This window comes from Eupeodes corollae, chromosome 1 (genome assembly GCF_945859685.1).
Source record: "Eupeodes corollae chromosome 1, idEupCoro1.1, whole genome shotgun sequence".
NCBI classification, from domain to species: Eukaryota; Metazoa; Arthropoda; class Insecta; order Diptera; family Syrphidae; genus Eupeodes; species Eupeodes corollae.
Window position 1 is genome coordinate 142,425,994 of NC_079147.1, and position 12,920 is coordinate 142,438,913.

At 33.8% G+C, this 12,920-nt stretch overlaps 1 protein-coding gene across 3 annotated transcripts in view; it reads left to right on the forward strand.

Annotated features, from left to right (window-relative positions):
- The window catches only part of LOC129953400 (maternal protein pumilio), a 582,858-nt gene that overhangs the window by 12,858 nt on the left and 557,080 nt on the right, over positions 1–12,920 (forward strand). For all 3 annotated transcript variants that reach the window (XM_056066582.1, XM_056066599.1, XM_056066592.1), the window contains exon 3: positions 3,808–4,488. In XM_056066582.1, coding sequence (XP_055922557.1) covers positions 3,808–4,488 — 681 coding nt within the window. The remainder of the gene's footprint in view (positions 1–3,807; positions 4,489–12,920) is intronic.

Below are 12,920 nucleotides of genomic sequence, written 5' to 3' on the forward strand. Positions count from 1 at the left end.
ATGTATTCACAATTGACAAAGGATTCCCTCAATTTGTATTTTGCTTTGCCAACTGTGTTGTTTAAGGAACCAAAGTTTCCTAAGGCTTCAATTATTCAGGTAGAAAAGTAATCAATTGATGATCGAGGTTTTGACAATTGTCATTTTTCGCCATTCCTGATAAAGCTCAGCACGTAATTTGCATTACAAGTTATTCAACACAGACTCGGAAACTCTGTTTGTCGACTTCAAATAAAATCAGCAACAAATCCGTTCACCTTAGCTGAATATAAAAGTAGATTTTTATCGCATTTTAATTTTAAAGCTAGAAGTTAGAATCTATCGTCAACCGAAAAAGTTGTTAACTCCTGCTTCGGTGCTTCTAATAAAAATAGTGAACAAATCATTTCGGATTCATGAATTAAAGAGCAACTTGAGCAACTGCAGCGGCTTCCAACAACAAATCAACTGTTGCAACTAACTCTACACTTTTATCTTTTTGAACATTATCTGTTTTTATTTAGCTCTGACAATAAACTTCTTCTGCTTCATCCCCCTTGAAAATACAATACTTTGTATTGCAATATCATGAATGGGCAGTCAAGAATAAGTCCTAGTTAAACTGCGTAAAAGTAAAATATCACCATCCCATCTACTTTTCACATGAAACCATTTCTGCCGAATCAGCCAATTTGCAAGACTTCTTAGTGCAACTGTTTTCAGTCTGACTAATCTTATTGATGTTCTTGAAGTTATTCCAACCGATAATTCCAAAATACAAACTTCTGATGCTGATAATGACAGCGCATTTACAAGTTATGAACAAGTGAAGCATAGCAATTCCTTATCATGAAAATATTACATAAATTAAATTAACTAATTTTTTTTTGTTTAAGGATAGTGATCTAAGAAAAATCGATTTTTTTCTAAGCAATGCAACGAACCCTCAAAAATGTCCACCTCTCCTACTTGACAAGCTACATTATGATGCTCTACTCTAGGTTGTAATATGAACAGCCGTACCACCAAAGGATCACCACTTTTAATTTACTTTCTGATTTTACAAAGACTTTTTAAGTTTTAAATATCAAAATAAATTCCATAATTGTTTCCTAAAATAATTATAAAGTTCATAACACTTAGAGGAAAAACGAAAGTTCATTCAACAGACAATTCAATCCTTTCAATACACCGTTTATATGCTTGTAAATTTCTTCAAGGTATAAAATTGTGTTTTTGAGTTACATGGAAATTTTAGAAATTTTGCTATCGCGAGCTCTTTGCTAGAATATTGAGAGTTTTCTTGCTGAGGGTACTCTTATAATCGTATCCACTTGATGGATGGAAGGGTTGCAGCTGATTTAATTATCGGCACTGTTGTTAAAAAAGAATACGAAAAAAACGTTGGGTAGATCGTCGTAACCAATTTGGTGCAAGGTCTGCTCTTTCAAGCGAGCTTCAAATTAAAGATCAGTAAAATTGAATTTTTGATACAAAACGTTGGATCCATTATTTAAAAAAAAAAAAAGATACCCAATTAAGGGAAGCCATACGAGTTCACTGGTAACACTTAAATTTTTAGCATCCGGTATGCATATGAATTGCAAATCATTTTCGAAAAAAACTAAAAATTAATTGTATCATTGGTGCAGGTGATTCATACGGAAGCCTTCAGTACCTTTTTCGGATTTCAGTATGTACAATCGGAAGAATTGTGAGAGACATCTATCTAGTAATTTTTAACAGTTTTAAAGAAAAGTTTTTAGAGGTAACTGCTTTTCCATGCTTACTCTCGACAGCTACTCGCTAAACACGAACTGTGTTGATATTCCGCGAGCTTATCTCGAAAAGTGGTAAACACATGTGTCTACTTGCGAGTGACTTTCAAAAAGATCGAAGTGTAATTAGCTAAATCTCCGCGAGCTACTCTCTAGACTATGTCCACTTGCGAGCAGCTTGAGAACGGCTCGCACTCCGTTTACTCTCAAATGGACACCCACCTTAAAAGATCGTTTTCCAGCATTTTGCATAATTTTCAAGAATTTTGTCAACTAGTTTTATGTAGAAAAAGTACTCCTTTGTTTGTTTGTTTATTGTTTTACCTTTTTAAGTTATCAATTCTTTTCACTCAAAAATTAATTTTTACGTTATCACCTGCAATACACATTTATGGTTCCTTAAATATTTTCAAAGGCTTAATTTTTTAATGTCCATTAACGTTTTATTCTCCAACTTACAGAATCCTTCAGTTGCCATCTCGAATATATCAATAGTATGATCCATACTTGAAAGAACACTAACACACGAATAATCAGCATATTAAAGTCTCTAGCCACATTTGACCATACTTTCATGTCTGTCTCTTAATTTTGAGTGTCAAGCATATGTACTCCTAAGAGAACCCTTCTAATAATTTGGTTACTCGGTAGTGATAAAAAAATATGATAGATAATTAATATGACTATTTTGGGAATCAAAACTTTTATCCCGAATAGGGTTAAGAGTATTAAACCTAAAGATGGGCGCAAAGCCCATATTCGACAGACCAAATTTATGCCTTTAGTTGGCTCTATCATTTTGTGGGACCAATATTTTTTCGCACTCATGCGTTAGCGAGAGTTCTTAAAAGATCTCAACATACAAACATATTGCATCCCGGCTAGTATTCTAACGTAAAATCATGAAGTGCGGTAGCAATAGGTCTACCGGTGATCTCGTTTAAAAGCATTTGAAAAGGTTTTTTTTTATCAAATCCTGTTATCGAAAACGCGAGCCTTCAGTTCAGATAAATCCCTCCTTCGGTTGGATCGTCGTAAAGTTTCTTATCTCACTCTTTTTTACTGTTATTTTAAACTGCTTATGCTATAGTTAAATAGTTTTGCATTCTTTCCCTTATTCCCTCAAAGAATTCCCATCAGTTTACCTTTGAGCCCTTTCTTTAGAGCTCAACTTCAGAGCTTCGTTTTTAGGCGTATACGATAATGTGAAATATCACACTCTATCTTACCCTTTCATTGCATTGTAAAAGAATTTAAAACCAATGTAAACCAAGACCTGCCTTTTTTTCCAAAAATCACACTGTTTATTGGCTATTGTCTACTTTCTTAAATAGTTTAAATTTTGAAACTATGAACAATGGATTCTTATCAAATTCAAGCTTAATACAACAAAAATGAAAATGAACAGCTTATGAATCCTTTTTTCTAATAAATGCTAATTATCCTCAGAAAATTGTCCAACTGGACAAACAGCAGTCTCAACTTACAAATAATGATCCAATTCAGCACCACTAAAACAAAAGTTTTTTAACAGTCAAAGTTAAAACTACATTTTATTTTTTTTTATTAAAATCATTGGAAGATTTTAAATAAATATAAAAGAAAACTACGAACTTACGTTCTTCCAACAGAGACGTACATATGTAAATGTTAGTGTCATTTCTACATGCATACATACTCTTCGCTGATGAAAAGCGGAGTAAGATAAAACGAGTGAAAAACGAAATTGAAAATCAAATTTCTGGCACAGTTCCAAGTTCCAATCGCCATAAAACAATACAACAAAAAGGAAATCGAAAAAAAGCACAGGACACGGTCAGGAACTGCCACTACCCTTCTTTTAGCCATAAAGACATAAAAAGTAAAACTCTCGTTGAAAAATAAAATAGAAAAGACAGGGGTGGAGGCTTTTGTATTGGTATTAGAATGATGGAATACATGTAGTAATATCCTCTGCAGATATTTCGTAATATATATCCAAATTAATCATTCATCTTTTTGCCGTTTTGCTAATACATTTTATTTATGTTTTTAACTTGTTTCCTTGCAGAATCCCGATAAATGGAAATACAATCCGCCAAATCCCATGAACTCGTCAAATGCAGTTCCCGGTGGTGGTGGTATCGGACCAGTTGGCCCCATTGGAATGGGTGGCGGCATGGGTGGTGGTGGCAATATGGGTAATATGGGCAACATGGGAAACATGGGCACTAATGGTGGACTCCATCAGATGCCAAATGTTGGTGGCGGTAATAGTGGAATGAATGTTGCAATGCAACAAGCTGCAGCAGCTGCTGCTGCTAAACATCAGCAAATGATGAACCAACATCAACAACATCAACAGCAGCAACAACAACAACAACAGCAACAGCAGCAGCAACAACAACAACAGCAGCAGCAGCAACAACAACCACCACATCCATCACACCAGCAAATGCAGAACCATTTAGGCGCCCCAAATCATCTCAATTCGAATATATTGAATCATGCTCTTAATAATCAGGCTGCAGCTGCTGCTGCTGCCGCTGCAGCAGGTATGCAATTGCAGATGCCACCTGCTATGCAAGGTAATATCTACGATCATGTGCACCCGGGTGTAAATATGAATGGTGTTGGAGTGCCCAAACCGCCTCAGGGTGCCGAACAATTAGTCTATTTGGGTGGACAACCTCATATGGGAATGATGCCACAAAATCAATATATGACAGCAGCTAATCGCAATGCAGCAGCCGTAAGTGTTTTTTTTTTCTTTTTTCTTTTAAATAATTTGTTTTTATTTTTTACTTAAAAAGAAAGTTGATTGTAGTAAGTACGCTTGATAACATCGCTTTAAATATTTTTCTACTTTATTTAAACTAGAATCTACACTTTACAACATTTAAAAACTAATTTAAACCGCTTTGGTTTATGTTTTTTAAATTAAAAAAAGAAATTAAAAGAATGTATATTCTTAATGGGCTTCGCACAGTGACTCTTTAGCTCCTAAATCCAGTATTTTGATAGCTGAAGTTCATGTCATGTTTCATAACTTTGTCTTCTGCTTAAGCTATATTTTCTCTGTTCACCAGAAACTTATAAGATGCAAAATCTTTGAAACGATCTTAGAACCTTTAGAGGGGTTTGTATAGAATGTATTAAAAATTAAAGACTTAAAATATTCTTTATTTAAGCATCAAACAAAGTCCCTCGTTTCAATTCTCATGAAAATGTTGTTATTGTACAAACACAAATAAATTTACATTATAAGCCCAAACCAAATCAAAAAAGTATTGCCACACAACAATCCTACCTTCGTTGTTTCAAAATCAGCTGATTCCAAAAACAAAATAAATAAATTTTCGTTGCTCATTTTGTTGGTGGTTTAAAAATGGATATAGTTGCCGTTGCAATCTTTGTAATAAATGAAGAAAAGAATAAGAACGCCAACATTAGGAATGCAGCACAATATTTTGCATCTTTATTTTATCAGGTATGATATGATTGGCGCAAGGTGTTTGAAACAAGTCGTCAAAAACTTTTTACACCAACAATGTCGGTGATTGCACCCCTTTAAAATCTTAATTTGATTCTAGGGCTCGAAAGAATTTGCTACTCCAAATGGTAGTATTTGTTTTATTCTTCTGGTCATAATTTTAAGGCCTGTCAGTCTTATATCACCTTCTTAGAGGTTGCTTGAGTAATGCTATTTATTCTTCGCAACCTGTAGTCTTGCTTTGTTCCTAACCACTTTCCTCTTGATGTATGCCTTCAAATCTAAAGTTAAGACTTAACTATTAAATTTACTTTTGTCCAGTTAGAGGTGTTCTTAGAAGGTGTTCCGACGCTTTTTTTGCGTTTTTACTTCTTCTTTCATCATTTGTTAGTGACTTAAGACTATAAATCACATTATTGATCACGTGTCTTCATACAGTAGCAAATAAATATTTTGAACATTACACCAAAATCTCAAATCTATGTAAATGGCTAAGGTCACGGGATTGTTTCTTGTAAGAAGCCTTTTATTTTTATTGGTCATGGGCATTTATATGATTTATGATTTTAGTGAAGTCTTTCATAAGCGGATCCCAGATTTTTTCTCCGGTCGGGGAAGCTGCCCGGTTCAGAGAGTTATTTTTGTTTTTAAATTTTGTAATGTTAATGTTTAAAAGCCACGAAGTCATTGTGTAAACAGCTTTAAGTTTTCAAGTACTTGAAATGCAAAGTTATAAGAGTTGATTGGGATGTTATTATTATCATACTTCTTTATTGTTTTAAACTTAAAGGTGTAAAATATCAATTTTGTCATCTTCGGTTCAAATGTTAGTCCATTGCCAAAAATTCTGCTGCTATCTTCAATTCGGTTTTTACAAAACAATTTCGTATGGTTGCTCAGCAAAACTTTGTGTCAAGCTGTCTTAAGAATATATCATAATTATATATATGATATTCTGATGCAGGTTTTGCATGTCCCATTTTAGAAAGTATGTGCTTCAAAGTTATATCTCTGTAGTAGAATTTGAAGTTCTGAATTACTGCTTGATCCAAGGGCTAGTTAACACTGAATTTGTGTTCGGTGGTAAAAATATCGTTTAGTTCATAGGAATGAAATGCAGCATTATTTAAAAAGAGCAACATTGTCCTCTTGTGTATTACGATTTATTAATCTTTATTAGCCACTCCCTCATTAAATCAATAGTCACCCAAGCCTTCTTGTTTCAATGCAACTTTTATGTTGAATGCCCGAGGAAAAGCCTTTTGACAGTTTACCCCCGTAGCACTTTTTAGATTGACGGGTTGATGTACTGTAAGGTAATGTTTTATAAGAAAAAAGTTCGTCTTCCGGTTGGTATCCAATTAAAAACGAAGGAACTTTATCTATAAACTGGTCGACACCTTCTTGTCTTGTCATCAGCTGATTGACCCGATACGCAAGTAAAACTTATGTTGTGTATTTTTTTCGCCACACTTTGGAGCCATTCGTTAGGTGCATTCAAATTAAATTAGTGCATTTGTTCTGGGACTTCCATTGCACTTGCTTTTAGGACCAAAAATGAGAATGTTTTGAAGGCTCTCGAAAAACATTCCATGCACAGTAAGTCAATTTTGCAACCCTTTGTTTTTCGGAATATCTTTTTCTGATTAACTTTGGATGTCGACTCTTATTTGCTGTCTTGTTTATTTTACGAAATCTAGTACCTTGTATTTTTCTCATATTAAATCTAAAATGTGAACCGTTGCAAAAATTAACTCTTTTGATTAATATTTGATCTTAAATATAAATCTTTTTGGTAAACTGCGAATAGATAACTTTGCTTTTTAATAATAGGTACCTTCCAGCATATAACAGGCTGAGAATGACTTCAAAACTTGACGATATTTACTTGTTTTTAATTTTCTAATAACCTGAGGGACTGGGAAATACCCTCGTATGCTTACAAAAAAAATATTTGTTCCGTATTTTAGAGCATCGATTTTGTACGAATTTACTTTTACATATATAGAAAAAGAAACGAGATTTTAAATGATTTTTTATGGAATATTTGTCCGTTTATGAGAGGCTATATAGATAAGAAAACATATAATGTTTTTTTTATGAGAAAAGGAAACTGTCCTCTTATTTGATCTGTCGCTGGCGGAGCTTGTACTGTACTTTAATTTTGAAATTTGTTGATTTATTGAGGTATCCTGATCACAATCTTGAAAAAAAAATCAATCAAAAGAAATTAAACACTTTCACGTATTTTCCATTTTGTATTGGTCAAGCATCTACTACTTAGTTATTCAACTCATCTAGTTCTTGATCGTAATCGCTCTAAATTAAATACATTTTTTTTGTAAATATTAAGACCGTTGTCAATACAATATAAAACTACACTTTGTGCAATTCAAAGTCAAGTGAGATAAACTTATTCATCATGCTCCTTAAAAATATATACACCACAATGCGAGCTACTTAAGTGGTAAGTGCTAGTAGAGTACGTCAAACCTGCCTGCTCGAGAGTCGAGCTCGATATTATAAAGCTTGTGCAGTGCCTGCATTTTGATTCTTTTTCCTTTTGATTTGTTGTTGGTGTTTTTATTGTTATTGTAGGTTTTTTAATCTTTTTATGATTCTTGTTGGAGTTTTGCTATCACTTTTCTTTTCTCTAGTAGGATATCTTTTAGTTCTTATTCGAATTCTTTTTCTTGTTTTTCATTTTAGTTGTACTTCATTTTTGTTGTAATATTTATATAATTCGCTCTCACTGTCATTTTCTTACATGAGAGCTGCGCTAGAGGGATTCTCCAGCTTCCACTTCCACTCCACAAGAACACAAAACTGCTGTGCACAGAGAATTTGACAAGTTTTTTTCTTCCCAATATAATAATGATGATGATGAGGATGACTATGAGTTGTGTCTGAGATTTTTATAGTGCCTAGCTGCATATAGATACTTTTCTATCTGACGATGACAGTCACAATATAAACGGCGGCCACCGGCCCGTTGAGCGTTATTAGCTGTTGTACAGTGTACAGTGTACATATAGTAGCAGTAGCAGCAGGATCACAATCACAATCACATAGATATAGAAGTACAAATGCCGGCAAAAATAGAAAGACAAAAAATGGAAGCAAAAATTATAAATAACGAGAATGACGACGATGGACTATGAGAACCTTGGTGTGTGGAACTATCTCATAGTAACTAAGAAAAAAAAATATGGTTTTCCCGATGTAGAGAAGTGTCATGGTTTTCTGTAATCTTGTTTTTTTTTTTTCATTTTTGTTTTGCACTTACTACACACTACATTTTTCCTCGTTTTGGTATCTTCAATTTGAGATCTTTCTGCGCGTTGTCGTTCCTTTTTTCCTTGGGTAAATTTATATTGTCTTGGTTGTCGTTGTGTCGTTGTCGTCTCATCATAGAAAAACTTCATCATTGAAATTCATCTGCCTTATCGGGTGGAAATAAACTTTTACATGAGGGGTAGCAGAAGATAACATAGCAACAACAACAACAACAAAAAAACACGAACAAATAAAATAAAATGGAAGTAGGAAGGAAAAATGTAACATAAAGGACTAAAGGCTAGCTTCCCAATGCTCGGTGCTTGGTACTTGGTCCTTGGTGCTTGGTGCTGCGGTAGATTTACTGATTATATAAAGATAAAATAAACAATTCAAATATTTTTGGATTGATTGATAGATATTACATACATATGTATATGAACTTCTATATTATACTGCAAATACATTATATACATAGATTGTTGTAAGTCGTTTAAGAGTTTATAAAAAAAAGAAAAATGTATTCAATATTGTTAATGTTGCTTTAGCAAAACGTGCTTCTATCTCTCGTTAAGATGCCTTTGATCCCATATAAAACGACTTAGGTAATATAATAATATTAGAAAAATATAGGTATAAGTATGTATGCATTTATATACTCGCAGAAATACTTGAATGTATCAAAAGGGTGGTTAAATATTAAGGGCCGATATTGATTTGGAATAAAACACAAATTATTTAGGAAATTATTGTCCTTTTTTTTAAATATAATAATATTGGCTCAATTATGTCGGAAACAAAGTAATAAATGGCCGCAGGGACCTCGGCGGTACACCCCATCTGATGATGGTCGATGGTCCTTAAAATTTAACCTCCTTTTATTCTTTTTTATTGAATGGAATGAGATGGGTTCATGGGATAGGGTTATTTATGGAATTACCTTTTTGTTTTCGAGAACTTTCGTTTTCTCTGTCGTGTCGTTTTATAACTTCTTCAACGCGACAATTTTACAACAAATTTTTAAACGACGAACAAATAACAAACAGCTGTCGTTAATACCATCTAATGTTGCTTCTTAAAGTATACACTAAACCTACGTTCAGTGTGTGAACAGTGTTAAATCGCACGATCTTACCAATATTTTGGTAATACGAGAAAATGTTTACAATTAAGAAATGGCCAACCAAGTTGATCGTAAATCAAATGACAGTTGACTCCTTATTATTTCATCCTTGATTAGATCATATTGATTGAAAAATAAAAGCTTTGAATGAAATCAAAAGAATTTTGCACTGTGATCATTACTATTTCTATTCCATGTCGAAAGATCAATCAAATGAAAACTAAGATTACATTCTTATTGAATTTCTTGATCATATCAAGTTTTATTGATTTTTGGACCATATGTGTGTATGAAGCGTTCGAATCATTGCCAATGCAAGAAATATCATTATTAATGCTCCTTTGTGATAGAGGATGTATTTGAAGTTACTTTATCCGATGTTCATAAGGAGGAAGACTGTAAGAATCAAACTATGGTAGGCGTGAAACGTAAGAACAAATTGCATTGAACAAATTCTATCCGATCATTTTGGCTCTCGTAAAAAGAAGTCCATACCTGGGATGCGTACTTTAGATTGGTGCGGACCAAAGTGTTATATAAAGTTAAAGTATTATAAGGATTCTCAAATTCTTTAGACCAACGTTTGACAAATCCGAACATAGAGTTGATATACTCCGTGAAATCGATTAAATGGACTTCAAGATCATTGAAACTACGTGATAAACTACAGATAATAAAACAGTCAATATCCTTTCGGAGATGTAATTGATCCTTTAGAGGATAAATGCATAAATTAAAATTATACTGTATCGTACACAAGAGGTGTACATTATAAATAGTTAGATAAAAAGTAGAGATCTTAAATGGCTTCCCTAGGGAACTCTTGATTTGCCAATGAATGGGATGGAGAAAAAATTTCTGAATTTGACTTGATAAGACCTATTATGAAGATAGGAACAAATCGGTTTGCTAAATTGAGGAGGAAACCCAATTGCCTTCATCTTAAATGTGAAGATACCATGAGAAAGTTGGTCAAACGCTTTAGAATAAACAGTGTAAATACAGTCAAGTTCCTGACCGAGTTATAGGGTATTTGAGCACTAGTGCTAAAATGCAAACCATGTTTTTCATAACATTATAATATTCTTGAAGTTAATAAACTGTAAACTATCACAGTCAACTTTTTCAAAACATTTGAACATACAGGACAGATTATGTTTGTCAAAGTATCTGCTTTGAGTTAGTTAAGTTATGGTTAAGGTCATGTAGGCTTCAATCAGCTGTTTTTGTAGATTTCAGCTTGTTGGGGAATCCATTGGCAAATAAAGTCATATGGAAATTTTTAAATGAATTTGTTGAATCATCAGCTAGCTGCTATATTTAGAATTTTATTTGAATCCACTTTTTTCAATTATCCATTTCCCACCGTACTTCACCCCCAAAGTACCTACCTAATTTTTGTTTCACTATAAATAAAATAAAATTATCAAACTGCGAATGTTAGCAAGTTTTATAGAAATAGGATTAACCTAAACCTCTTAGTAGTACTGCGCTTTATCATCATCATCGTTGCCGCCACCGACGGACCGTGTCGTCGCCAATCCAGCGCCAGCGACTGTATCGTGTTTTTAGAGCTTATTCAGCAAATTCTCCAATTGAAGGCGATTAACTTTGAGTTTCTTTTAATTAATTCTTTTTTTTCTGTATGTCCTTTTGGTCTTTTCCTATCGTTTCGAACGTTGTTCTTTTAGTTGTCAAACAAAAGTAGTAGAACAAAAATTAAACTTTCTACAATGACAATATGTGTCTACAATACCGCATATGTATTCCGGATATCTAAATGATTCAAAAATAAAAAAGAACAAAATAAACATTAAACAAAAAGTAAATAAAAATGCATTACTAGACTAGGAACACATAGGTATATATAATGTTACTGGAGTCCTGGAGTGTTGCCATATTTGCTATTTTGTTCGGGACAAATCCCAAGTGTACTCAAAGCTCAAAACCTTCTTCTTTTTATTTCTACTCTACTATTATGCTATACTGCTACTATGTAGAAACTGTGCTCCTACATCATCCCCGATATTTGCACTCACATTCATGTGTGATTGTCATCGATTTACCTTTTATACTTCGCCAACAACGATGATAATAATGATGATGATGATGATGGCCAACACCGCCGCCGCGCCGTATACTGTATAACATGTTAGGTATGTGAGTTGGTTGCCTGTACTTTACTGGTACGCTGTATGCTGTTCAGGTCAATGATTTGCCTGCAGCGATAGCTTCTTGTTTCATTTGATCACTGATGGACTGCATGCTGTCAGCTAGAGCTCTAGAGCCTGAGCCTGAGCTAGAGCCAGTGCCAGTCTCAGTGCCAGAGCGTTATACAATTTATGTATGTTCTGCCCAAAGATGGAATATCGTTCTGATTACGAAGATGAAATAAAAAACAAAAAAACATGAGAAGGGACGACGACGGACGGAACGGAACGCACTGTAAAATAAATTAAAAAGAATCGAATAATTCGCTTTAGATTCTATATACGCACATAATTGTTCTGATTGAAGAGCTGCCATTTTAGTAGCTATATGGATTCGAAGCTAGATACGAAATACCACCAGACAGGCTAGCGCGGCTAGCTATTCCATAAAGCAAATAGATATAACTACCTAACTACTCTACTACCTAAGAAGACAAACGGGAGCTCTACTCTTATGATGTCTCATATTCACTATGTACTGTGCAATGTACATACATATGTTATGCAGTTGTTGCTGATGGTTTTGTATATACATATAAATACATGCATGTATATATATTGCCATTTGATGACCACCCAGGAATTTGGTGCGTTGTTTGGCTATAATTTAATATCCGGTTATTGAGAGAGATGGCAATTATTTAAAAAGGATTTCTTCATAGTGCTGGCTGTGAAATTCCAGAGATTGATAGGTTTCTGGGCTCACATATAAAAACATAGCCACATGAAAATTGTTACTATCTATACTAATATTATAAAGGTGAAGAGTTTGTTTGTTTTCTTGTGTCCTTGCTTGCTTGTTTGTTTGTTTGCTTGTTTGTTTGTTTGTTTGAACGCGCTAATCTCAGGAACTACTGGTTGGATTTAAAAAAATACTTCAATGTTACATTATCTATTTATTACGAAAGGCTTAGAATATATAACATCACGCTAAGAATAATACGATCGGAGCCTTGCAAAAAAACAACCATTCCTGTGTGCGAGTACTGTTGTCAAGGATGGAGGGTACCTAGAGTTTTAAACCGAATGCGAACGGCTAATTTGATAAAGCACTTTTTATGACAAGAATTACTCTTGGAGAA